At 32.5% G+C, this 27,957-nt stretch overlaps 2 protein-coding genes across 3 annotated transcripts; both read right to left on the reverse strand.

Annotated features, from left to right (window-relative positions):
* Nucleotides 1–267: 267 nt before the first annotated feature.
* LOC139517763 (uncharacterized) lies at nt 268–5,576 on the reverse strand. Of its 2 annotated transcripts, XM_071309148.1 has the most exons (4): nt 5,437–5,576; nt 3,047–3,164; nt 1,923–1,979; nt 268–1,584 (listed from the first exon to the last, which is right to left on the reverse strand). In XM_071309148.1, the coding sequence occupies exons 1-4, from the start codon at nt 5,498–5,500 to the stop codon at nt 1,434–1,436; spliced, it is 390 nt and encodes a 129-aa protein (XP_071165249.1). In that variant the 5' UTR covers nt 5,501–5,576; the 3' UTR covers nt 268–1,433. The 2 variants fall into 2 exon arrangements, with proteins under 2 accessions (XP_071165249.1, XP_071165250.1); XM_071309149.1 differs by lacking the exon at nt 1,923–1,979.
* Nucleotides 5,577–7,663: 2,087 nt separating this feature from the next.
* Nucleotides 7,664–26,707, reverse strand: LOC139517764 (uncharacterized GMC-type oxidoreductase Mb1310-like). Its single transcript, XM_071309150.1, has 12 exons — nt 26,482–26,707; nt 25,879–26,013; nt 17,274–17,479; nt 15,859–16,048; nt 15,136–15,264; nt 13,792–13,913; nt 12,957–13,124; nt 11,631–11,781; nt 10,939–11,096; nt 9,762–9,936; nt 9,036–9,261; nt 7,664–8,137 (listed from the first exon to the last, which is right to left on the reverse strand). The coding sequence occupies exons 2-12, from the start codon at nt 25,997–25,999 to the stop codon at nt 7,882–7,884; spliced, it is 1,902 nt and encodes a 633-aa protein (XP_071165251.1). The 5' UTR covers nt 26,000–26,013; nt 26,482–26,707; the 3' UTR covers nt 7,664–7,881.
* Between the last annotated feature and the right edge of the window lie 1,250 nt (nt 26,708–27,957).

A 27,957-nucleotide genomic window follows, 5' to 3' on the forward strand; every position in this document is an offset into this window, starting at 1 on the left:
TTTTGTCTACGCTTCCATTACGACTATTCCACGCTGTTCACGACCATAGTACGATTCTAGCACGCCCTTGCCGTCCTCATCACGCTCTTCTTACGACCTGGCTACGTTCATACTACGACCATCATTCTCATTGTCATTTTCACATAAAATATATTAAATCTCTCCAGGTTTTGTTTGCCTGTATGTAATTGGGACTTCTTATCCATTTTCTCTAACGGCTCAACCATGCTTCGTGTTTTCATATAGATTAGACAGTTGGTTTGCCTGTTTGAATGAGTTTAGACTAGTAATTTTGGAGAACTTTTATAGCTTGCTGTTCGGTGTGAGCCAAGGCTCCGTGTTGAAGGCCGTTCCTTGACCTATAATGGTTTACTTTTAAAAATAGTTACTTGACGATGAAGAGTTGTCTCATTGGCACTCATACCACATCTTCCTATATCTATTGACACATCTGTGTCATCTCTACTATCGTTCATTAAAATATCGTCATTTCAGTTTTATGGACCAGCAATAGGTTTTAAATTAGGTCGGATTGGTCGGTCTGACATCTCTACTTGATCAAGTTTCGTTACTATCAGAGCTCCCTCTGCCTCTACATCAACCCCTACCACCACGCCCACGTGTTCCAGTAGATTCTGGTGGCATGACTGTATTGTTTTCGAGAAATCTACGTTCTAATCAGAACTAGAAGGAATGGAACTGTATTCATATGGAACACGAGGTTGACGTTATTGCTGAGAGCGTAGTAAAATCGCGGTATAAAACCGTGGTAAGAACGTGCTACAATCGCAGTAGAAGCGTGGTAAGATCGTGTTGCAATCGGATAACTCGTGGTATGGTCTTACTGAGAACGTGATGAGCGTAGAAAGATCTTGATAAGCGTAGTGAGGTTGCAGAATAAGCGCGGTGAGAACGTGTTATAATCGTAGCGGGTTCGTTGTAGAAGCGTAATGAGAACGCAGTAGCATCGTGAAAGCAACGAAAATTTACATTTTCATGCCGCTCATACTGCGACCTCACCACGATCTGAATTTATTTTAGATCGCGGTGAGCGGTGCGATCGTGGTATATTGGGACTTGGGCTTAATCTAATAATATGTCTATTAATTTTAATTTCATTGTACATGGACGTCATTTAACTTGATTAAAATCTTTACTGTTCTTATAAAAAAATTCTCTTTGAAATACATATGAAGTGAATGTTTCATAAAAAACATTTTTTTAGTATGAATGCGTATACATAAAAAATTAGACAAGTAAGCTGCTACATGTTCCTTGACATTAATAATCAAAATACAACTAGGTTCTTATATGTTATTAGATTAATTAAAATAAAATTTTGGGGGGAAGGATTTTTGTTAACAGTTTTGGCCACCATTGCTTGTTCCAATTGTTCTGTCATTTTTTGTACCATCTTCATTTGACTCATTGTTTCAAGAGCGCACTTCCTGGTGGGCAAAACGTTCTTCATCATCGCGTCTCGGTCCTGTTCTATTATGGCGGCTCATTCGTACAAGGCAGGCGACAATTGACATAAAGATAGATACACCACCAACTACAGTGACTATGGTGTGCCATGTATTCCTGTAATATATTTCAAAATTGAATAGTAAAAACACAAATATAAAATTGATGTGTATTCAGAAAAATCACTATAACCAGGTTTAACCATCATTTTCTAAATAAGAAAATGCCTGTTCACAGTCCTGAATTTGACAGTTGGTATTTATTCATTTGATTTGTTTAAGCTTTAATTTGATTACTGACTTTCCTTTTTGAATTTTCCACGGTGTTCCATGCTTTTGTTAAATTACCTTTTTACTGTATGCTTAGAGTAAACAGAGGTTTACCTATAACAGAATGATAAAAGCTATAAGCATTGTGTTTGATGTGTACGCTTCTTGTAATTATCTCAAACTGATCATTTGATTGACACAGATTGTTCATCTTTTATAAACCAACCAGAAGTGTCACTAGTTCTGAAAAATAAATTATATAGTTTTAAATATAAATATATAGAAGTAATACAGTGTTAGAGTGAATAGATAAAAACGGTCATACCAAATGCTTGAAAGAATAATTCAATTAAATGTTTGAACGAAAAAATAGCATTTGGAGTTGTATAGTAAAAAATATTATTTTCATCTTTTGGGCCCATTTATTTTGCAATCACAAACAATACACATACATCGGACTAAAGATAATCACGCGTTTGTTCTATTAATCAAACTTGAAACATCCATTCTTTTAATATGTGTAAATCCTAGGTGTTTTGAAAAAGCTGACGGTTGTTGTTTTCACGTGAACGTTTCCTTATTCAATTTAATCGTATAATAAAGCAAAAAAAAACACAAAAAAAAACAATCAAACAAACAAACAAAAAAAAAACAAAAATAAAAAAAAATAAACAAAAACAAAAAAAAAAACAAAAAACTTAAAACTAAACTTTTGTAAAATTTAAGTGTGACAAGCCTCCTGTTAAAAAAAATGAAATATAATTAGAAATATTTAAAAGCGAGGTTTTGAAATACATTTTAACCAGTAATATTATATTTTGTCTAGATGATGTAGTTGAGTAGTAACAATAAAAAACAAAACCACACGCAATCGATTTTGAACACCCTGCTTATACAATGAATGTGTTTGATACCAAAATCGAATCGCAGGAATACTGTTAAAAAGTCGTACTTAATATATAGTCCATTATATACTGTCTTCAATGTAATGACAAAGGTACATTATTGGAAAACAAACCAGTTTTAATTTTTGTACCTGTCATTCTCTTGAACTCTTAAATGTAGTAAAATCTACATTTGGACACAATAAAGAACATTGACGTATGAACTATCTGAAACTTTATAAATATCTCTTAGAAAGCGTTTTGGAGAGAAGAAGGTCTGAATGCTACCAAAATTATCAAAGCTGTGAGATGTTAATCATCTTTATGTCAATTCTATATTACAATTGTCTATCTTTCTGTTGATACCACGTTTTGAAATTACCAGTAAAAAAGGAGCCCAAAGTGCATATACTGTATTTGACTTACTTTTCACACATATATGAGTCCTGTTCGTCAGTAAGACAATGCCATCTACCATTTACTTTACAACATGACCCTATATCACACACGTATTCAGCAGCATAATCTCCGCCGCATATTTCACCTACAAGTGAATCATTATAAAATATAACCCAATGCTGTCAAATATTTAAATTAACTTTTACGGAGTGGCTATTTGTCCGGGTAGACGAATTGTATATCTGTAAACTGTGAATAAAACTGTACATCTGTAAAGCTGTATATAAACGGTACATATGTAAAACTGTATATAAATTGCGGATATATATCGAATCACACAAGATGCAGTGGTAGAATATATATGGGCAGCTTATACATAGATTAAAAATGTGCAGTTAATCCACAATTTTACAGACTTGCAGTTTATATACAGCTTTAACAATGTACAGTTTATATACAGTTTTACAGATGGACATGTACAGTTTATATACAGTTTTACAGATGTACAGTTTATGTACAGCTTTACAGCGTTACAGATGTACATTTTATATGCATCTTTAAAGACTCACGAATAATTGAAATGACAAGGACAAGAATTGATCGGAGAACTATTATTTCACAAAACAATTGACTCGCTATATCTGTATAAATGGTGGTAAAGATAATCAAAACAGGGATTCGGGAAAAAAACACCCAGTGTCACCCCTAATGTTAATAAAATAATATTCCACCTTCATTATTTTAATAAAAATTACAGTTTTGTTTACTTGTGGAAATGGAAAAGGGGGGATAGAAAACTCTCCCACCTCTCGATCAAAATATAAATAGGTTGATGTTTAAAAGGGGTCTATAATGCTGTTTGACTGCTTCAGACATAATCCGTACGTTACCTTAAAATGCATGAGTCAAACACGTCCCAAGTTTGTTTTAAAAGTAATTTCTCCCCTTTATTTACGATGTAAAGCCATAGATATAGAAATACAAATATGACATGTATATGATTTTAAAAAATGTATACGTTGTCCATATTGGACTATATTTGACGAACACAACAATTTCAATTGCCAGTTACAAGATTGGCGCCGAACAATTTAAGATTGCAGAACATTGCTTATTAAATTTATGTCCATATATATAATTTGCAACTCTCTGGTGACGCTGAAAATTCTATTCCACGCACACGCAAATAGTGACATTCGCATTGTATTGGCCGGACAAATGAACAATATCTTTATGCAGATAACCTGATAATTGACTTATCGGGCTGCATTTGTGTCTTTTGGAAGTGTTTTGTTGTTTCACCAGCAAACCGGAATATCACTTGATAAGTTCGGATCAAACCAATCAACGTCGGTTCAAACATTATGTCGGGGTCAAAGTTATTTTAAGGTAAACATATTTGACGTCACAAAGACGTGATATGCAATTCAATTCGCCTTTTCAGAATTTAAAGGACTATGGATAATCTCATTGTTGGTACACCAAAATGAAAATAACATTACGTCATTGGTTGAATTTCCATTGTTTGCAACAATTTAAACCAACCACAACGTTTTGGTGTAAGCTTTTGAAAATATTACCTAGAGTGCATTAGATTCTGATACGGCGTATTAAGAGCTGAGCAGAGCGATATAGACAGTAGGACAACCGATAAAACAGAACCTGTCACGACATAGTCATGATTGTAGTCCGACTAGACAAAACATCTCCCCGAATGTTACGGGACGCACCTAAATGTCGGGCTGCGTGGCCGACCTCTCCGGACCATTCCCGATCTGTAGGAATCTGTTACGAACGTATGCGACTACGTTCATATAATGATAGAACATTCAAAATCATTGAGGGTAGAAATTCGACTTTTACACTTTTCATTTCTTATCGCTGTCTGATTTCAAACGGGAGTCATAATCGCCACTCTGTGAACGCCACATTGCACAAAACTGACATCACAATTGAAAAAGAGAAACTCCGATGACTTGTTATATTTACTTTATGATTTATATGAACAATGGCAGATGGTGTATGAAAGCAAATGAAACAACTATTCATTTACACCTAACATTACACTTGAACATGTGATCCTCATGCCTTCAACATATACCAAATCTCAAACCGTTTTAATCCTCATGATGTAATTTGTTTTGGGGAAATTTCGGCAAAGCTTACATTGACATAAGATATTGTATTTAATTCTAAAAGTTTTACTGTGAGGTGGTTTATAAACTTTTTAATGGCTAATTTTTTTTTATAGAAATGTCTAGGATCATATAATCAAATTTGGCCCACCATCACAAATATAGTTTAAAATGCAGCATTTAAGAAAATACAAGATATTTAGATTGATATTTTGAATTGTAAAAAATAACTCAGGTTATAAAAATCACAATTTAAAAGCGTAATATTGTTTATTTACATACCATTTATATGCTGAAAAATCAATGCCACAAATAAAATAATAAAAACAAATCTCAGAGTCGTCATATTCAGCTTATATAAATTAAACGTCTGTAAATATGTTCCTGGACAGGGAAACTAAACTGGGTTTTTATAGATAAGTTAAGGAAGTATTGAACACATCATTGCATACACCAATCATCATAGAAAAGTTAAGTGTTATATGCTATGTACCTGTTAAATGGTCTATTTTGGTAACATAGTGGATCTGTACGCTAGGTGTCTCTCTTTTATTTTACACAAAATGATTGCAGTGCTAGTATCTTCATTTATGTATTCTATCACCTGCCATGTTGATGATTCTATTCAAGGTTTTTTTTACAAATCTATTTCCGAGACATTTACTAGCTAAAAATATTTGAAGCTTCTATCTTATGTTGTGTCTGACATAGGCTTAGTCTTTGTGTTCAACATGTCACGCATAACGAAGTTATTTGAAGTAATGCAGTGTTTGTTATATTATGATTCGAGGTCATGTTTATGCTCTCTTTCAATAATCTTGCTTTGCAATTCACACTGTTTGATGTATTGTATACCCTAAGTTTTCTGTTTCTGTTAAATGTATACTGATGTGGACTTTTACTTTCTCAAAAATTTTATTCAAAGAAGAGGGTAAGAGTTGTATGAAGTCACACTACTACATCTACACTCTGTTGCATGTGCCAGTGGCGCGATATACATGTATGTTCGTATAATGTGATTTAGCACTAGCTAGTATCTGTTGTGATTTTTTTGACTTATTATAATAAAACAACACATTAAATAAGTATAAATTACTTTATACTTTCAAAACATCATACCCCCTGAAAAAAGGAAAGTGAAAGGGGGTCAATGCCACATGTGCTCTTAGCTATTTCAAATGTTGATCCAACATCAAGCCAACTGTACAGTTACAAAGAATAGATAATTCTTTGAAAAACTAAAAAAATGTCTAGCACAGTCAGGGTACAAGAAATGGAATATTTCTTTTGAACTGACATGGAATATCGCACTTTTTTTTCTCAATCGATTAATGAATTTCGAACAGCGATATACTATTGACGTATTGTTGCCATCAGCGTCGTAGCTATTGCATGACCTAGACAAAGTTTTATAACATTTATATCAAAGAAAAAAGATATTTTTACCAACTCTTTACGTGGTTATTTGAAGACAACAAACACTGCTGGTGGAATTAAAACATGTTTGAACAAGCCATATTCTTTATTCACATAGGAAACTCCTGAGTTTGTACTTCCGTTTTTTGTATTGTTTCCTGTTTACTCATCAAAATGGTCTACTTAACACCCACTTACATTGTCAACTTTTCTATTTGGAATATAACTTTCAAACATGTAACATATTATGGTTCTGAGTATGCGCGCACCGTTGGCTGATAGACGTCAGTCATCAATTCTAATCATCTTAGATTTCCATCCTTGCAAATTAATTTATAATGAAATTTAAAAAATAAGATGACCATGAAACAAAAAGAAAATTAGTGTGCACACTTTGAATCCCAACATCCCGAAATTCGGTACCTAGGACGATTATCCCTGCTGTCTGGAACATCTAATTATGGTGTGTTTCACTGAACTTGTACACTTTTTGATTAAAGGAACAGCGCTGAGGTTCACCTCCGGGTGCGAATTTTCTCACTGAATCGAAAATCCATGACAGGTGACCTTCGGCTGGTTTTTTTTATCGGTTGTTGTCTCTTTGACATATTCCCCATTTCCATTCTCAAATGTATTGTTTGTACTACTTCTGTCTTCCGATAAACAATCACTGAATGAAAATATAATTTGTCATGTTTGTTGATAACACATTGTAGATTCGTAATAATTATAAAACACGTGTATACAGAAATACTTAGTTGTATACGTGCATTGGTTGAATAACTTTTAAAATTATATGAATTTAAACACAACTAAACATTTTGTCTAATTAAATGTGGCGCTGACATCAAATGGCAAAATCATATGATAAAACACATCAAACGAATGGACAACAACTGTCATATTCCTGACTTGTTACAGGCATTTTCGAATGTAGAAAATAGTGGAATGAACCTTGTTTTATAGCGCTAAACATCTCACTTGTACGACAGTCGCATTAAATTCCATTATATTTACACCGATGCGTGAACAAAAAAGATATAATAGGTAAAATTGTCAAAATAGGAGCACAACAGTCATCAATGTGTCACAATTGATTACGCCATGTTTAATAATTGAAAATACAATGTTCAACTCCACCATTACCTCCTTTGATACAAAGTCACCAAGAAACTAGGAGGCAATCATTAAATAGTCAATTCACTTGTATGTCATTATTTCAATATACTGTTTATTGTCATTAACCTGAATAATTTGAATATGGATTTGTAATCTAAAATATATCTATTTTTCTTCCTAAATTACATGTTGTCATATCAAGTTCGTTGATAACAACTTTTGTATTAGTTGGGATGACCATGCAGATATATTGGAAGTTTCAATGTCTTCAAGTTGAGTGAAAAACTTGGTATTTAGTTTGTTTCGTATGTCCAACACCGTATCTTTCCCCCTGATAAGATCTGCAGCTTTCTCGGCTATCATTATTGTTGGGGTATTGGTCTCTCCAGATATCAAATTTCTCATCACAGATGCATCAACTACTCGTAATCCTTGTATACCTTTAACCCTATAATAAATAAAACAAAATAATCATAAGGACATACTGGGGCTGAAAAAGCAGATGTTCTAGACCTGAAAGATCATTGACAAGTCTAAATATCTTATAAATTGTGCAATCCTTTCAACAAAGTATAATAAATTACTTAAATTTGTATAAACTCATAAGAACAGAATACGCATACCGCACTCTTATTCTTAGTTTATTAAGGTTTATTAAAAGGTCCATATTAAAGCCGTGCTTCTTAACATGTACAAGTAATAAAATAATATGGAAATGAACTCATCATAGATACCATAAGGCTTTTCCTTCCTCAGAATCATTGTTTTAAAGATAAATTATCAAATCTTTTTAGTGTTCAATTAATGTTGGAACTTCAAGCTTGATACATATGTTGGTGTTTGTTTACTGTTGCAGTTCAGTGATTTTGTTGTTCCGTTATTTTCCTTTTATAGTTGATGTGTTTTCTTCAGTTTAAGTTTTTTAACCCTCATTTGTTTTTGCTGAATCTATTCATGACAATTAAACAGCGGTAAAGTACTACTGCCTTTAACATGTTTAACTACATTAATTGTTGTTTATAAGAAATAGCGCCTCGAAGAGTTGTCAGATCATCTTCAACCTCGAATAAAGATGCTTACCCATCAATACCTCGTATGATTTACATTATTAAAAAATCTTCCATGAAGATCATATTTTTAGGGAGACAATTATATCACATATAACCGATTTCAAGACAGCGACTGATCAATGATGATGATGTTTATAATTAAAAGACGAAACCCGCGTTTAGTGTACCTAATCATAAGCTTAGTATTTTTATGAATTGAATCCATTCATTATACAACATTCCCTTTTCTACTAGTCAAAAATGACACATATAAAGTGGAAGTAAAAGCACGTTTACCTCAGTAAGGGATCCACTACCGATGATAGATCATTTATGTCACCCATTTTACAAGTGCCTACTGGATTAAATGCCGTTGTAGCAAATGAGCGAACATAACACGCCCAATATGAGTCACTGTCGAATGGTATGTCATCGCAAAGTCCAGGATAATCCCGTCTTATCAACTCTGCCCCAATACTTTGCATAGGTTCAGTTAGCACAAGAGTCTGTATTAATCTGACACCTTAAAAAAACGTTGCTTTCATTACACAGATAACTGAAAACATCACCTTTTCTATTGTGATCGTGCTGAGTCTTAATTAATTTTGTCTTCATATAAAAGAGTCAGCATGTATTTGACGGTAGTTTAATAAATGAGAAATGTTAATGTTTAATCTCCAAATGTTCTTATATATATTTGCATGTGAAAAGCTTCGTAAATAAAATATGTATTAAGATTTCTTTTACTGCATAAAAATATGGAAAGAAAAAAGGGAAAGACTAAATACCTAATCGAAACTCATAAGTCGAAAAATAACCAACTCAACGGTAATGATAACAAGAACGAGACTGGAGGATTTCATTTGTTTTGTAAAAAAAAGAATAAATATAACACGCATTTCTACAAGATATAATAAACTTAAAAAGACAGTAACAACTAATAAAAACAATATTTATGATACAAATAAAAAATTTTGAAATTTCAGTATACCTGATGAATGATAAACAAAACAATACGTTTACCTCTGATAAATCCAGCTATATCATCAGGATGTGAAAGGTACTTTGGGTCAATCAAAGGATGTTCAAATGGATCTGTGCTGTTCAGCCGTATCGTTCCTTTACTTTTTGGGTGTAAATAACTTGGCATGATACTAATCCCTTCTGATGTAGCATTCGAAACCATGTGATCAAGCACCTATAATAGTAGCATGCAAAAAATAAAAATATTAAAAAGACGTAAATGTTTCATTCACCCCTATAGATATATGATTTTGATGGTTTACTGTGCTGTTGGGATGCTTACAAACAGTGTTAATAACTCTATTACTGGCACTTTGTACGATCTCTGAAAGAATTGGATAAGTCAGCTCGATTGTGTATTTGAGCTTTGTCTGGAATAAAGCGCTTTGTTCGTGAGTAATTTTTACGCCTTGTGTGAAAGTCAGGTTAGTTACGTACGTATCATATAAAATCCATCACATATAAATACATAACCACGCAGTTTTTTGCACATCACGAATTTGGTGTTTATTGCAGATAAATATAAGTTTTTATTGTAAATAATCAAACTCTGCAAACTCGGTAAATATGAGCTGTACATTGTAAACGATGTATGGAAACTTGTACTTTGTATAAGTTGGCAATTTTTTTATCTCAAGTATTTGACTTTGCCTTCTTTTTCCTTACACAATTGTCATTGTGCTGTTAATTTATGATATTTTTTTCTCTCTTTTTATTATTCAGTTATCTCTTTTTAATCTCTATTTTTATTCTGCTTGTAATAATAATCAAATCATAACCTTTTTGGTACTGCAGGTGATATTTGTTTCTGGTAAATGGGAGATAATCCAATACTAATACTCATTTTACACAAATGTGTTATTTCATCAGATATTTGCCCAAATACGACCTATCAGCGGAACTTAACATGTCCTTATGAATATGATCCCTTAACCTATATGAGGTTTTGAATGCTTTATATTTAGTTGTCTTGGAATTTTAGGTGTTTCACGTAAGCCTCTTTGACTTTGATTTACATGTAATAATAGTAAATTAGTCAATTGTTACAGCAAATATGCAATAAAGATATTATTACGTTAAAAAAATTAAAATAGATCAAAGTCATACATACAAATATTTACTTGATTTGAGCCTACGGCCTCTTATGAATGTCCAATGAAATCAATCCTGTAATTACCTTGTCTTTTATATTTTGCTTCCATCCACTTTGCAAAGCTTTAGCATCAGGTGCAATGTTTGAAAAATATATTTCTGTATCTGGGGAACCACTCATAACATCCTCTTGTTCTAGATTAGCAAATAATACAGCGTTGATGCCTGTTTCTGTATATAAACCTGAAATGAACACACAACATATTGAGAACATTAAACTTACAAACACTGACATTAATGGTTTTTAGAGAACCAAGCGTAAATTGTAGATAAAGAGTCTTTGAATATAAACCCATATACTACCTTAACCACATGTAGACACAACTTGAATGATTGAGAAAAGGAAGATTATAGAAATTAGAGAATTTCAATAACCATAGGAGGAATATAAACAGACAGTGGCATGGCGAAATATATTTACGAAGAGACAAACAGGTTCACCAAACAATATAGAGAAAACTAGTGATTAAGCAACACGAACCTCACCAAAACCGTAAGTGAATACAGGTTTCGTGGAAGGATCTGCAGTTCCATCTCTACTAGTGAGATCCGGGTAAGACAATGCAATAGATGTTAACGGGATTAAATAACACATTTCAAGTTTATTGTTTTCAGCTGATGGCTTTATTGAGTTTTGGTTCCTCAACGTTCAATCTCTACTCACAGATTAAATATAGCTTGGTTAACTGCAATATTATTTTTTAAAATTTTTTGTACCTTTTTTGTCTATTATATACTTAAGGAATTCTCCAGGATCCGATAGTTTTTGTGTATTTATCGTCCAGTTTGCATTGACTCTGTAAGACATGAAAAACAGTAAATGATCCTGAAGATTATTTCCAACAGGCAGATCAGCATGCAACGGTATCTGAAATGAACACAATCGTTTTAGTGAGTTGAGATAAGTTAGTACAACTAAACGTATCTTTGAAACGTAGAGGAAAACAAATAGGTCCGAGACCATACTTGTTGTCCCTTGATTTTCGTTGATTTTCGTTGTCACGAATATAGTCCCTAATGCGGACAGTGTGTTACTTGCCAATATTTTTTATATCCCTTCCAAATTTATTTTTCTATGTTTTATGCCTCACATAGCAAGTAGGGGGGGAGTACTTTATACTTGAAGTATAAACAAAATTTGGTAATGCCTATAATGTTTCAGTCATTTCATTCACATTATAAGCATTACCAAATTTTGTTTATACTTCAAGTTTTCGTTCTGGAATTAATCCATTTTGTTTGATTTTCAGAGTCTATAGTTTTCTTTATAATTTATTCTGTCGCAAATTATCTCGATATATTTTATCAGTATTACTAAAAATAAAAAAACTTTCGAACAATAATTGTACAATTGTTTTGAAATGCGCGTTAATAATTAAATGGCTACGGAGGTTATAAAAACAACAAACAACAACCAAAAACACCGTGGTAAAGAAAGAAATAATACATTTATTGTGTATGCAGACCGCATTCATAACAAAACATAGACGAGTATATTGTTTAGATTCTTCTCAACACTGAGGATTAATGTAAGATTTCTGTTTCAATCTTACATAATATGTATCACCAATTTGTAAAGTGAATATTTTACTTCATTCCAAAACAATAAGGCTTACTTTGGTCAATTTAACATCTTAAACCTTCATTTCACACTTAACATGAAACAGCTGACATATGTATGTGGCTAGATTTAGTTCGAATTTCATTTTACAAGTATAATTATCAAGAGTCATTTAAGTCTATTTTTTGCCTTTCAAAAATATAAATATCCATTAACACTAGAATTTGGTGCTAAGTTAAGTTTTAGTTATCTCAAGAATGAATAGCTGATTTTTTTAATGCCTCATCCAAAATTCATCTGGATTTGAATCATTATTCCATGAAGTACTAAAATAGGAATTTCCACATGTTCGATTGTATTCGTTGAAGCTGTTCGAAATGTCTATTCCAACCTACAAATAATAACAGTTCATGTATTGCGAAAGTACTTATATAGTAACGAAAAATATTCCACAGCATCCTGAAATGAAAACAAATATATACTTTAAACTCTTCAAGATGTTCTTTGGGTCCAATACCAGACAGCATCAAGATTTGAGGGGATCTTACAACCCCTGCTGACACAATGACTTCTTTTCGCGCCATCACCATCATTCGACGACTATGTTTCATGTATTCAACCCCAACAGCTTTTCCTTTATGAATGACCACCTTAAAAAAAAAGGAAAATGTATAGTTTACTCTCGTATTTTCATCTCCTGTATACATTACTGGTTAGTTTAAAGTATGAATTGTATATATGGCAATTATCTTATGCACATTTAGGAACACAGCAACGAATTATGTAGGTTAAGCACAATTTGTGAATAGAACGAAGACCGGAAGTGATGGCTGCCATTGAATTAATTTGAGTAGATTTTGATTTTGTGTTGTTAACGCCACTTTTTATCACCGCTTTTGGGCTATTTCGTGGCTGCCATATTTTATTACTGGAGGAAGCAAAACCACCGATCTTCGAAAGGAAAACTGACAATCCTGGTCAATTAAGATTGGAGTCGAGTGCATCTCGGTGTTGACTCGCTAGTGATAACAGTAGTAACTATTTAAACCACTCGACCACCGAGGCTCCCCATTAGAAAATGAGTGCATGTTTGTTTTTGGCGTCTGTTATTTGTCATTTGGTCGAATTCGTTTTTCTGCCATGGTGTTGTCAGTTTGCCTTTGTCTTTGACTAATGAGTTTAAATGACCCTTTGGTAACTTTCACTTTCTTTTTTTTTACTATATTATATAATAAGTTATTTCAATAGGGCATAAACAGTTCATGAGTACAAGCAGCTCACCAAGAATGAAATGAGACTCAAATACTAAATATATACCTTTGTAACATGACTTTGTAGACTGACTTGAAGATTTTGTCTTCCCAACACTGGTCTGATGTAACATTTAGCAGTACTACATCTTTCTGAATTTCTTACATCATTTTGAACCGGACAGTGCCCTGAATTGAATTTGGGAATTTAGACATAATCTAAAACGACACTAACATAAACTAAGTAAACTGCAGTAGTATGTATCAAAATAGGGAAGAGTGGAATTCATAATGAACATAAAGCTAAATGCAACTAGATGTTGATCTTCTCATCCAATTAGCTCTAAAACTTAGTATAGGGTTATGTTTGCTTTGTTTGACAAAGGTTTAAAAATTTTCAAATTAAAAAGTTAAACATGTAACATTCTATAAACAAAAGATGGCAATGTTTCCTAAGATAATGAAAGTGTATATTTATTTCAAATCTTAAAAAATAAAGACACTGTATATAATGAAACATCGGCCTTTTGAATCAAATGTCATGCGATTGATTTGTTTTTACAAACAACAATTTATTTTATTTCAAATTAGGTGTATATAAATTCTACCACTGCATCGAGTGTGGTACGATATTTATCCACTCGAGACAGTTAAATCTTGAAATTTAAAACGCGAGGCTCGCCGAGCGTTTTGAATATTTAAAATTTAACTGTCGAGAGTGGATAAATATCGTATTACACGAGATTTGGTGGTGGAATCTGTTTCTCTAATGATTTTCAAACAATAAGCAGGCAAATTTATTCCTTCTTTTCGAATGATCTGCAAAAAGATGTGTTCTTTCTATGTGACGTCATCAGGCATGGTCGTAACAATAGGAAATTCAGAGGAAAGCAAGAAAAATCGACGTCATAATCGTATTTTGACCAATGAACAACTGAAATCAAATGAACCACACGTTGATTAAATAAAAATAATCAACGGGTCAGGAAAAGGATAACTTTGAATCGAGTAAGAATTAGAGAATATCGGTTATACATACACTTGAAAAAAAACTAAGGCTCATTTCTATTAAATTAAGTACATGTATTTCAGCAATACTCTAGAATCTTGAACATGGAAAAAGTGTTATAGATCAACAAAAAGCGTGACTGTTGTTACAAGGAAACACGGGCAGGGTAGTAATTATTCTCACTTTTCATTGTTTTAGAAAAGAAAATGATTTCCGACCATCTTTAGCGTCACCCGTTTCGTTTCGTGGGGAGTAAACTTATGCCATTGCATAAACCCTTGTGAGTTTAAAGTCTGCTTGATTTTACTTTTATCATCAGAAAACTAACTAATTCACAGATGAATATGGGCAATGAAGTCTCCATGATAATAAAAGGTGGATATAGTTTTATCATAGACTAACCTATCATGTCAGGACTATTGCAGTCATGTGTCTGGAAACCAAGTTCACCTGCAGCATTCTTGAAAATTTCAGTTGCAGGATTGCCAGGCTCAATGGAAACTGTCATTGAACCACCAACTGACCGGTAAACTGATAAAAAATGAAAGATTCTTTACTTAGAAGATTTTTTTTCGTGTCGCATATTTAAAAAAAACTGTTAAATGTTACATGATAAAATATCGTTAGATTTTTTTGACAAGGTTTAGTAATGTTAGATCTGGATTACTAAAAATAAGATTTACAGTAATGTCTTGGCCACTGCATTGACCAACGACCTGATCGATAAATACATGCAAATAACTACTTCACATGGACACAAACCAGTGACCTACACAGCTTATTTATAAGCGGTTCCATGAATTTGAAACAACCTTATTACAAGTTGTATTAAATGTCTGAAAATATGTGCGGTGACATTACAATGAAACAGAAATACATTTGTATTTATTAAGTATAATTCTTGATTCCTTTATAACACGAAGTTGATACGTTACAATTCAATATTAAGATTAATTCCATTATTCCATCATTAACAATTTTTCTGGATTTCATAGTTTTTCATACAGGTGAGCGACCTGCTTGTCTGTCTCAACATACTTGTTTTTGCTACTTTGCTGCCAGGAAAGACGTTATGATGGTATTATACAATAGCCCATTATCTTATACTTATTTTAAAATAAGTACCTTCCTTTTTAAGTTCAGGTATCTGTACATCTTCGGATTTCATGAAGTACGGAAGAACATCCCTGTAACTCCAACCAGTACAGCCTTCTGCTTCCCATCTATCATAGTCTGACGGACTTCCACGGACATGGGTCATGTGATGAAGAATGCTTGTACCACCGAGGGCTTTTCCAGCCGGCCAATAGTTCCGCTTAAATAAGAATACAGTGACAATTATTTGATAAGGGACTTTCCGTTTTGAATTTTCCTCGGAGTTCAGTATTTTTGTCATTTTACTCTTTATTGTACACAAACAGTAAAAATTAACATCTGAAATTAATTATGAATTCTATATTTGCCATGTGTAGTTATGAAAAATGTTTACTGGCAGGCAATTTGAAATATTAAAATATTCAAAAATAAAACAGAATGATATGAATATTGTGTGCAAAATTAGTGTTTCTAGAATAAGAAATGGAAAACAACACGTTTAATAATTTCATGCGTCCGAAGCGCTTTTCTGGATTTACCTTCATCAGGAACGCTCAAAGCCAAACATTTAAAATCCGAAGATGTATGAGAACCGAACCCGTTGAAGAGCTATATGACAAAAAATACCTAAAATAGATAACCAAATTCATCTAGAGTCAACTTTGCCTGAGGGAATTGAAATCTTAGTTTCTTAATACAACATTTATAAACGGATAATTTTAGAAAAAAATTGTTAAATCATGTCAGTACTGCTGAGCAGAAGATACCAGCCGGAACTGATAGTCCACCAGCAGAGGTATCGACCCTGTGATGTAAAAAATGGAAAACAACACGTTTAATAATGTCATGCATCCGAAGCGCTTTTCTGGATTTACCTTCATCAGGAACGCTCAAAGACATACTTTCATCTTGTACACTCGGCAAGTTTAGAAAGCTGTTCATACAAAATATTAGAAAACATCTTAACGAAAAGTAACTAGGGATTTATTTGAAATTTTACAGGGGATTTATTTTATGAATATAAAATTGATAGAAACAATTATTTTTTTAAATGGGACCAACACTGATCACCCAGGTCTGCAGCACTCGGTGAATGGTAGTATAAAAGCAGCGGTATCGACCAAGTACTTATATTAAACGTATGTAAAAGCTCTGAGAGCCAATCAATTTCCGTGTGCGCAAACATTTCTTAGATAATTTATTCACCCATGTGCGTTAATGAATATCAAAGGTAAAGGAGACAATCTAAAAGGGTATAACAAGAAAAAAAAACCCGTTTAATAAGTGAATATTGTACATAACGTGAACATTCATGTATTTCTATATTTTGTGGTTTCAATTAATTGATATACTGTTGATTTTAATGGCTTATAATTTACATAGTATACATAATTTTTTTATGATCATTCAGAATAATTCTAAACCTTGATCAGTATATAAATTACCCTTCCATCGAGAGCATATCCTGAACTTTCTTGTTTGACTGTGAAGTATTGCCAGTCTTGTTCTGAGAATTGAAGGTGTGTCGACAGAAGTGGTATATCAACATATTTATTTTCCAAGTCTGAACCTCCAGCCTCTAATACTAATACTGTCACTGGATCCTCGCTCAACCTCGTGGCAAGAACTGATCCTGCTGTGCCGCCGCCCACTGTATGATAACAGTAAATTGTGATATTTCATGTAAAATTTATAGAACCATTTTCAAAAGCAGTTTGTTATTAAGGTTAACCTTTGAAGTCATCTTCAATTAAAAAGCAGATGTACGTACATGTAGATATGTTATAATACTTGATTTCCATTCATAAAAACATACGGAAGCGTATAAGCGCCACACTTTTTTTTCTTCCTATGTTTGCGTTAAAACGCAAACTTTTGCGTTAAACGCAAACCTTTGCGATATAACGCAAACCTTTGCGATATAACGCAAACCTTTGCGTTAAACGCAAACCTTTGCGATATAACGCAAATCTTTGCGATATAACGCAAACCTTTGCGTTAATGGAGGAGGCTGGATATAATAAAATTTATCACCTTTGTAGTAATTGCAAAGTAAACTGCTTGAATAATTAGATCATATCAATGACTAATAATGAGCAGAATAATATAAGAAGATGTGGTATGAGTGCCAATAAGAAAACTCTCCATCTAAGTCACTATTCGTAAAAGTAAACCATCATAGGCCGAATTACGGTCTTCAACACGGAGCATTGGCTCACACTAAACAACAAACTATAAAGGTCCCCAAAAACGATATCCAAGTTACTATTAGTATATATATTACAAAGAAAATTGAGTAAATTGAGGTTATACCTAAGAAAAAAATCAACACTGCTAATATAGCTATAACCGAATATAAATATACTTCCAAAGTAAGCTCTCGTTTGAGAACTGTGTAAAGTAGGTTACAATCAAACAAGCTACCCTTTGGCAATAAATGTAAGAATGAAGATGTTTTATTAATAAAATTATGTTCTCTCTATTCAAATTGCTACCCAAGCATCTTATAAATACTTCATTATATTGAAATGAAAATTCAATGACTTTCTATCAAAGAATCTTGATCATATTCTGAGATTTAAAAAAAATGTTTCCTTATTAATAATTCATTTTAAAGCAGAAAGATCATTTTGTCTATTTGACTTGGAGGTTTCACAATTGTATGACATTATTTTTGATCTTTCAATTTTAATATGACTATATATTATATCTATTTTCTTGTTAAATTATATACTTTTCTGATGCACAAATCAGTCTTAATTTATGTATAATTGCACTTCAATTATTCCATTATTCCTATGCATATTTATTATAATGATTTGGCCTTGTATGTATGTTTCTTTTTTTATCTACTAGTAAATCACATCCGAAATGAATGACAGACGGACATATATATGTTCCAGACCGTATGAGTATTTGGACCGTACGCGTACGGTCTGGACCGTGTGCGTACTTTTTCAAAATACTCATACGGTCGGACCGTACGCGTACGGTCTGACTATTATTAAAAAGTTGGTCAAGTTTATTAGATACAAATGCATATAGCAGATCAACATAACTTAACTATCAAATTGATATAAAAAAGTTCAATTGTAAATGAAACTAAAACTTTATATTCTAACTTGTTTTTAATTCACGCTAATTAAATATACTTATCTCTTGTATTAAGCATGTCCATCAGTAGTACATTTTAAAATTGTATTATGAACGCTGAAATTGAAGATATCGGAAGTAAACATAAAGTGGGAGTTCAATTGTTTTAAAATATTTAGCAACTTTATCAAAAAAAAAAAAAACAAATGCAAAAGAACATGCATGAACTGCATACATGAAATTGCTAAAAATATTACGTTACTTGAATTGTGTCACCTTGGGCGAGAGTACCAAAATAGGATTCATATATACAATTAAACAAATACCTAATTTCAATTGTTCGTTTGTTCATTTCATCTATCTAATTGTAACAAATTATCAATAACAATTTGTAAAACTAAAAATAAAGATTGTTTCAATTTAACCCATATGATCAAATAACATGTATTGTCAGATCGTACTGGACCGTACGCGTATACTTATACGGTCCGACCGTACGCGTATGGTCGGACCGTATGAGTATACGTATACGGTCCGGACCGTACGCGTACGGTCCAAATACTCATATGGTCTGGAACATATACAAAACTTAATGAATAATTGAAATAAAAATGTTTGCGTTATATCGCAAAGGTTTGCGTTAAAACGCAAACATAATAAGAAAAATAAAGAAAAAAAATGTGTGGCGCTAATACGCTTCCGTAAAAACATGTTGTTGATTGAAAAATAATTTTGAAAAAAATTGAAAGGATTAAACAAAAAAGAAAAATAAATTCAGTAGAAATTAGAAAAATCCCCCATCAATGAACTGTATTGTATAGCCATCCTATTGTTGAAGACTGTATGGACCACACTGCATGTTTTTTGAGTTGCTGACTCAATGACGTAGATCTAACACAGTAATCATGAAAATATTTCATTTACATGAAAGGGGAAAAAAAGTATGAATAAAAATGGTACTGGTTGCTTATATGCATATTTGTTCCAGAAAAGTACACTTCTAAAAAGCAACGTCACGGTCAGGAAGAACATATAGACAAGTATTAGATAATCCAAACAGACCAGTTCCTACGCATGGATTTAAGATTTTTTTGTAAAATGATTTGAAATGTTGAACACTAGTTGAAGACGTGCTGGATGATAATTTGTTTTCAGAAAATGACGTAGAAGGACATAGTACTAGTGTTACTTGTTTATTTGAACCTTTTTGCACTTTCGAGAACCAAGTGCGCTCTTACATGAACTGAAAGTTCTTCTGAAAACCAGTGCGCCTTTATATCAACTGAAAATTCTATTCTTCTAAGAACCAGTGCGCTGTTATATGAACTTAAAGTTATGTTGTTTCTGTTAAAAACAAGCCAGGATAAGGTTTTGCTTCGAATTGAAGTGGGATTCTAATTTAGTGAAACTTTTAAAGACAGATGGCTTTTCTCGTTTTAATTGTTAGTCAGTAATAAAAGACCCTGGAATGACAAATGCATTTACATTTCAAACGAGGAAACTAACAGTCTAGTTATTGTAAAAAAATGAGCGAACAAATATTGTTACACAGCAACAAACAAAAGACCACTGAATTACAGGCTCCTAAGTTCTAACTTGAGACAGGCACATACATGCAGAATGAGGTGGGGTTAAACATATGCAAGTTAGTTGGAATTAAATACTGTGTTATTCTACGTCAATGAGTAAGTTATGTATATTAATCTGAAGCCAATTTCTGTCTATGAATATCATATGATGTCTTTAAAATAATGACAACAACAAAATCAAAGTAGTGACGTGTGTACAGAGAAACATCAGCAAGGTAGATGTCCGTTGAATGTTCAATCGAATATATATTATATATATATATATATATTGAATAGCCATCCTATTACCTGAAGATCTGTGAAAGCAGTGAAAGTGCTAGTAAAAGGATGCATTGAAACCGTTATTATCTTTTAATGAATCTTTATATGTTACCAGCATACGGACTTTACTTAACTTTTATATATATATAGTCAAATGCGTTTTGTTTAAATATACTTTTTCACTTTTTTGGTCTTTTGGAAAATGTTGTTTGTGCTGTTTTTAGACCCATCTACAACGAAATTTGTTTTATATGCACACGTATAAAAATTGCGGTTTTTATCCAACGCAATCATAGGTTTGAACGCAGTTTTCAATTTAGGCTCGTTTATATTTTTTCGTTTGGGCTTGTATCATATTTTCCCTCCGGTTTACATGATCCGTTCATCTTATATTGACTCTTAAAATTCAAGAGTTTATCTAAAAATGAGGGTACTTTTTTCTAAAAATGAGGGTACTTTTAATATGGCCTTACAAATACCGTTTCGATCCCTAACATCACTGAAGAGACATGTATTGTGGAAATCCGGATCTGGTGTACTAAAAAAATATTGACACCTTATGTTTGTGGCATAACATCGTGGCCACAAGTAAAAATGTTTTCTGTTTAGTATTAAATTTATATTAAGATCCATTTTTTTACATCTTCAGTTCAATTTTATTTGGCAATCGTCAATGGCAGTCAGCAGGGTTAAAGAACATCAGTTGTTCGACCTGTTAGTCAAATGCGTTTTGTTTAAATATACTTTTTTACTTTTTTGGTCTTTTGGAAAATGTTGTTTGTGTTGTTTTTAGATCCTTCTACAACGATTTTTTTTACACGTATAAAAATTGCGGTTTTTATCCAACGCAATCATAGGTTTGAACGTAGTTTTCAATTTAGACTCGTTTATATATATATATTCATATAAATATATAACCTGCAGAATAATAAGCGTAATTGTCACATAAACATTGCTTTAACAGGTCGGGACCACTACCTTATATGGAAATGCATAAATTAGCATACTTATGTTCTCGCACATGTAATTGTTTATTTACATGTGACGCAATTTATTTTTACCTAGGGTTTTGACCAATCCACTAAATGAGTAACAATGCATGATGGACTACTACGTGTTTACAATCAACCGAGAACACGTGTTATTTACTGAAATACAACACATTTTTTCGTGCAATGCGGGATTCACAATTTCGCTTAGTTTTTCATTTTGTGTATCCTCATTTATAGTTCGTGATACAAAGTATTCCTTCCATGCTCAGATTAACGAAGAGTTGTTTCTATGGGAAGAAAAAAGGGTTTGAATTACCCGATATATAGCCATTAATATGTTTGATGATGGCACGGAGATTTCATGTATTCGTCCACCAGACAGCAACGAAACAACAGCGAAAAACACAATAACCAATGAGACAAACTTACTAGTGTAAAATCAGCCGGTGCTAATATTCACGAGTACAGCAATTTCCGTATAGATAATTAAAGGCAAATGTGTGATCCTTGAATTTTGTGTATTTACTTTTGTCACATTTCAGTATATAAGACTTCTAAACTGTTCCCTTTGTATTGAAGGTAGTGAAGTCAGCAACTGTAGTTTCATTTTGTTTTCGTTTTTAACGGGCTCGGACATTTGCCAAACTGAATAAAATCATTACAGTTGATTACCTAATGCTTGCAAAGTAAAACTTTGATTGGCTTGCTTGCTTTGTGTGTTTATACAAGCTTTGACAATAAGATTGACATCTTTAAACAATATATATAGGCATAGTTTGACTTGCATATTTTATATTTGAATTTTATTGGTTGTTATCCTAATATGATTGTACAATATACAAACAAAGCAAGAAAGCTAACCAAAGTCTACATGCATTCGTTAGATAGATTTCTTAGATAGATTTCTTCTCCTTTTATTTATTATATTGGGCCGATTTTTTTTTGTTTTTTTTTTGATTTTTTTTTTTGATTGTTTTACAAAAGTAATTTTTGGGTCATTTATAGCGTACTTTTCGGCATTGAACCTATGACTGCTTACTTTACTAGATTATGTCTTTTTTTTTATTTTTTAAAGATGTCTCATTTGGCACTCATACCTCATCTTCTCATTTCTATAAACAAAGCACGTTTTAGAAGAAAAAATAATAGGTAATATGGCACCATCTGTGCTCCAGAGGCTTTAAATATTGGAGATATTTCACATACGTCAACATGACAGGAGCCGAACGATAAAAAACCTCTGAGGTATATTTTGTGATAAAATTAGCAACAAACGGACTTTATCGATGGATGAAACTATACAAAATGTATTGAGCTATATACCGTACCCGCTCAGTGGCGGATCCAAGGGGAGGGGGGTTCCGGGGGTTGGACCCCCATTTTTTTGAACGATCAATGCATTTGAATGGAGACATGTAGTTGGACCTCCTCCCTTTTTGTTCTGGGTAAGGACCCTCCTTTTTAAAATGGCTGGATCCGCCCTGCCGCTTTCATAACACTTATTTTTAGCATACTGAATATTATGATGTTCTTACTTTCAGTTCAGGTCCTGATAGAAATTTTACACATCCAGTACAGAAAGAAGCGTTTCTGATCAATGAAAGTTTTCGTGTTTTTCTAGGGAGAAATGATTTTGGAATGACATTATACAGGTTCAAAAGAGCTAAAAAAAAATTCATAGTGGACAGTGGTCATTTCATCTGAAATTTCACTGATTTAGATCGTAAAATTATTGCACAGGTACAATGCATAACAATGGGAAAAAACCTGTTCAACAACTTCAACAAGGCGAAAAAGAAAGTCGAATAGTGAAGCCCGTAAACAATACTTTTTTAATCTGAGCATGCAAATTGAAGAGTATGTTATATATTTTACAATAATCACATTCGCAGAACAAAAACATATATTTTGAGAATCACAGACACTATATTAGTTGACAGTTCTTCCACTAATTCCACGTGTTTTCCGGTTGTAGTAAACTCGCAGTAGCCAACAATGCATTGTAGCTCATTTAGTCGATTGATAAGTTTTTCAAGGCCGTATTGGCCTTGTGTTTGGGAAATTACTATGCAAATATATTCTGACGTAAAGAAATCTAGAGTTCTCGACCTGTTTAAATACATCTGTATATTAAACATATATTAACATCGCTATACGAACTTGCTTCATCAAGCGTACAGGGGAGATCATGTGAGGCTAATTTATCATTTTTTTTAGCTTATTTCAACATGTTATCGTGCGTTCATTTTAGCAATACTTTATCAATTCTACTTTAGCACCCACATCAGTTTATTTTCTAACTTATCCACGCCTATATGCTATCACGACTAAGTCCCAGCTGTCGGTAAAATGTTTTAAAGTAAGTAAAATATCAATATTCATGTTACTGTAAATACCATTTTGTATTATTCATTTGTCTTTCAACCGTAAGAAAAGCCATACATATTTAAGAATCAATATTATAATTAGACTTTGATATTGAGGATAAAATCTAGTTGTTAGTAAAATAATGGAATTCATATCCGCATCTATCTATCTATACTATTAAACGAGAAGACCTCATTTTGGGTGTCGCTTCTCTTCTTTCCACAATAAATTAATCAACACGCCTCTGTTTCCTATAGGTACAGTGCATAGTCGCATTTGTCATCCATTTATATGATTATTCAGATGAGTTATTTTGGGAGAAAAACGAGAAAAAAGGCATCCGGATATTGTCCCGTCATTGGACGAAATTTTAAGTCAGATTAGACTTCCGGTTTGCGTTTTTCTGTATACTTTGAACACACATATACTACGAATAAAGTGTATTTTAATTCTATCTGCTATCATTTTCAAGTTTACTATCCACGGCGGTCACAGAGTTTATTAAATGGAGAGGGTCTGTATACTATATCAATTGACCACCATGGATCGATTAGTAAACTTGTAATTGAAAGTAAATACTCTTTATTTATATAGCAATGGACATAAAGATAAGCGCTAAAATTATTCATGTGAACTTTTGATACCTTTTCTGAAATTCTCCAGTCATTAAATCTTTTACAAAATTCATTTATTACAACAACAAAAAAAGATGTGGTATGATTGCCATGTTGAGACAACTGTCCACAAGAGACCAAAATGACACAGAAATTAATAACTATATATATAGGTCACCGAACGGCCTTCAACAAAGAGCAAAGCCCATACCGAATACTCAGCTTTTAAAGGCCCCGAAATGACGATGTAAAACAATTCAAACGAGAAAACTAGCGGCCACATTTATGTACAAAAAATGAACGAAAAACAAATATGTAACACATAAACAAACGACAACCACTGAATTACAGGTTCCTTACTTAAATGTCCATAACATACTAAATGTATGTTCATATTGAAATTGATAGAAAACCAAAAATTGGGAATTTTGGAAATGAAGAAGGAGGGATAAAAAAAAAATGTCCTGTCCCCAATAACCTATGACTTAGGATACATTTGCTGAAATTCTCCAGTCATTCAATATTTTACAAAATTCTTCCAACAACACTTTACATACTTTAAACTACGGTCTGAATGCCCGCGATTTCGCGGGTGTGTTCTAGTATAGTAAAAAACCAAACGTTCTCCCTTATTTGGGACAGTGGTGAAACAGTGCAACATCAAAAACATAAAAAAAAACAAATTATAGAAAACATTTGAATTAGTTGCACATTTATTTGCAAAAAATGATTACAAATTTAACTGTCAAAAGTACCTTCTTTTTATTTACGCGATGCTAGGTTGATATATATGTATCACCTAGATGGCCGTTCCCATCGAAACACTGGAAGTGTAACTGCATATATTTATGCGAAAAGTGAGGAAATATAAAGTATACATTTTGGATTCACCAGATTATTGAGTGTTCTATTGTTATGCGGGCTTATTTTAGCAATAACACATATAATTCAACATTTGGAATCTTTGAATTGGTAAATCCATGTCTCTGACATATGTTTGCTCAAAACCCCCTTCATGGCCATTATATTAAGGATTTTAAAACCAGAGTGCGCATTTCGAACTAATCACGTTTACATCAGTATCGATATGAGTGAGATATACTACTGGCAATGCACAGTTTAACGTGTTCTTACCAATAATATAATCGTAGACACCAGATAGCGGCTTTTCAAATATTGTGTCTACTTTGAATCTTTTAATATACCCAGTAAAGAGTAACTGCATTGCTAATATTAAGGCTGGCATCAAACCCATTTTGAAATAAGGCTCTGAAAAAAAGAAAAAATATTAATTAAGGCAACAGTAATTTATCGCTGTTCAATAGTCATAATTCAATTAGGCTAATAAATGAATCCGGATAACAACTATAACCGAGTGAAACACATCAATAGACTAACGCAACATAGAGAAATACATAAATAGATAATATAATAATACATAACGACATAAAAACCGCAGAAAAACAACGCTCCCATGAATTTAAGACAGCACACCAGGACACCACAACATATAAACTGCGGGTCACATGAATGGACAAACGTAACAAAAAATGACGTTTTTTTTATGTCGTTTATATTATCTCAGGTAAATTTCTAAAAAAAGAGATATGTATATTAAAAATATATGCTATAACTATAAAAGTAAAGAGATGTGGTATTATTGCCAAGGAGACAACTAACCATCAAAGTTCATATTAATGTGTAGGCAAACTATCTACACATAAAACATAATCTTACCAGTAATACTAGTTGCTTACATCCAAAACAAAGTATCATATATATCGCACGTTAATCATAAAAAGCATAAACATATCCCACATTAATATCTTTTTTAAAACAAGACTTATACTGGATTAAATTCGGAATTTCCTCTCAATATTTGAAAATAATAACATGTAATCTCCCGCAATGTGTTTTGAACATTAATGGTTAATGTACGCATTAGTAAATTTTGGACTAATATAATGGTTTCATTTTCAATCAATATTTGATAACGGTAAACCGCTATAGTTTTTGCATATTAAATATGTTCGTGGTTTTGAAGAAAAAAGTTGACTGATATATGTCAAGTTATCGATAAAGATATTTTTTGTTTTGGCTAGAATGAAACCAATCTCGCTTGTCCAATCTGAACTAGTAATAGACCATTTTCTTTTTAACGTTTGTTTTTGGCGTTGAAGCTCATTTACCATTTATCCCCAAACTTGTCCAATAATGTTTTGTAAAAGCTCACTGTCTTCCGGGTTGTGGTGATCGTTCCAAAGAGAAGTATATCGTCTGCAAATATTTTGGTTTCAGATGAAGTTGATCTTTATGGCATGTCAGTCATGTAGGTCAGAAACAGTTTGAGGCAAGCCAGAAAGTAATTGTTTTAAGAAGCGACAGCTCCTTCTAATGTTACGCCTTGTATTCTATTTTCAAATATAGAACGAATTCATGAACTAATCACAGAATTAGCCGAAGACAAAAAATTAGCTTGCAATTTGAAATTAAAGATGGTCCAATGCATAAGTTCAGTTAAAAGAAACTGAAGATGTTTGAAAATATTTAATAGATTTCAAGTCATATGTATATATATTAAAGGTCATTTAGAAATCAATCGTGTACATAGAACACACAGCCTTTGTTACTGCGCATGTTTAACATGTTGTTGATTATATGTATTGAATTGTTGTCTTTCTAACGTATATCCAGCTTTCCATTTTTATTAATATTGTCTTTTTATTAAATTAAAAATTGCTTCTTCGATATAGACATTTTATTCAAAATAACTGTTAGAAGAAAGACACCTTTTGTTCCTTTATGTACAGATTATATTCAAAAATACTTCTGAAGTATAATTGTATTAAAAAATGTATGTCGATTGTGTTTTATACATACATTACAAAAGTAAAAAAGTCTGAAAAGACCAATTTTAGTCTGAATTCACATGAATTTTTACTCGACATTCCCTCTTTGTCTGAAATATTTATGAAAATTCTTGACAAAGCCTAAATTTGTCTAAAATAAGTTCTTAATTTTTTTTGACATATATATGTCTTGACAGTATTAACATTGTTTAAAAATTTCGCGACACTTTCTTCGTCATCTGATAAGATAATTGTCTTGATTAGTCTTGAACAATTCTCGAGTATCTTAAATTCGTCTAGGTTAGTCTTAACACATTCCTGACATTCTTAATAATGTATGAATATTTTATGTCTTGACACTTTC

This window comes from Mytilus edulis, chromosome 3 (genome assembly GCF_963676685.1).
Source record: "Mytilus edulis chromosome 3, xbMytEdul2.2, whole genome shotgun sequence".
Taxonomy (NCBI): domain Eukaryota; kingdom Metazoa; phylum Mollusca; class Bivalvia; order Mytilida; family Mytilidae; genus Mytilus; species Mytilus edulis.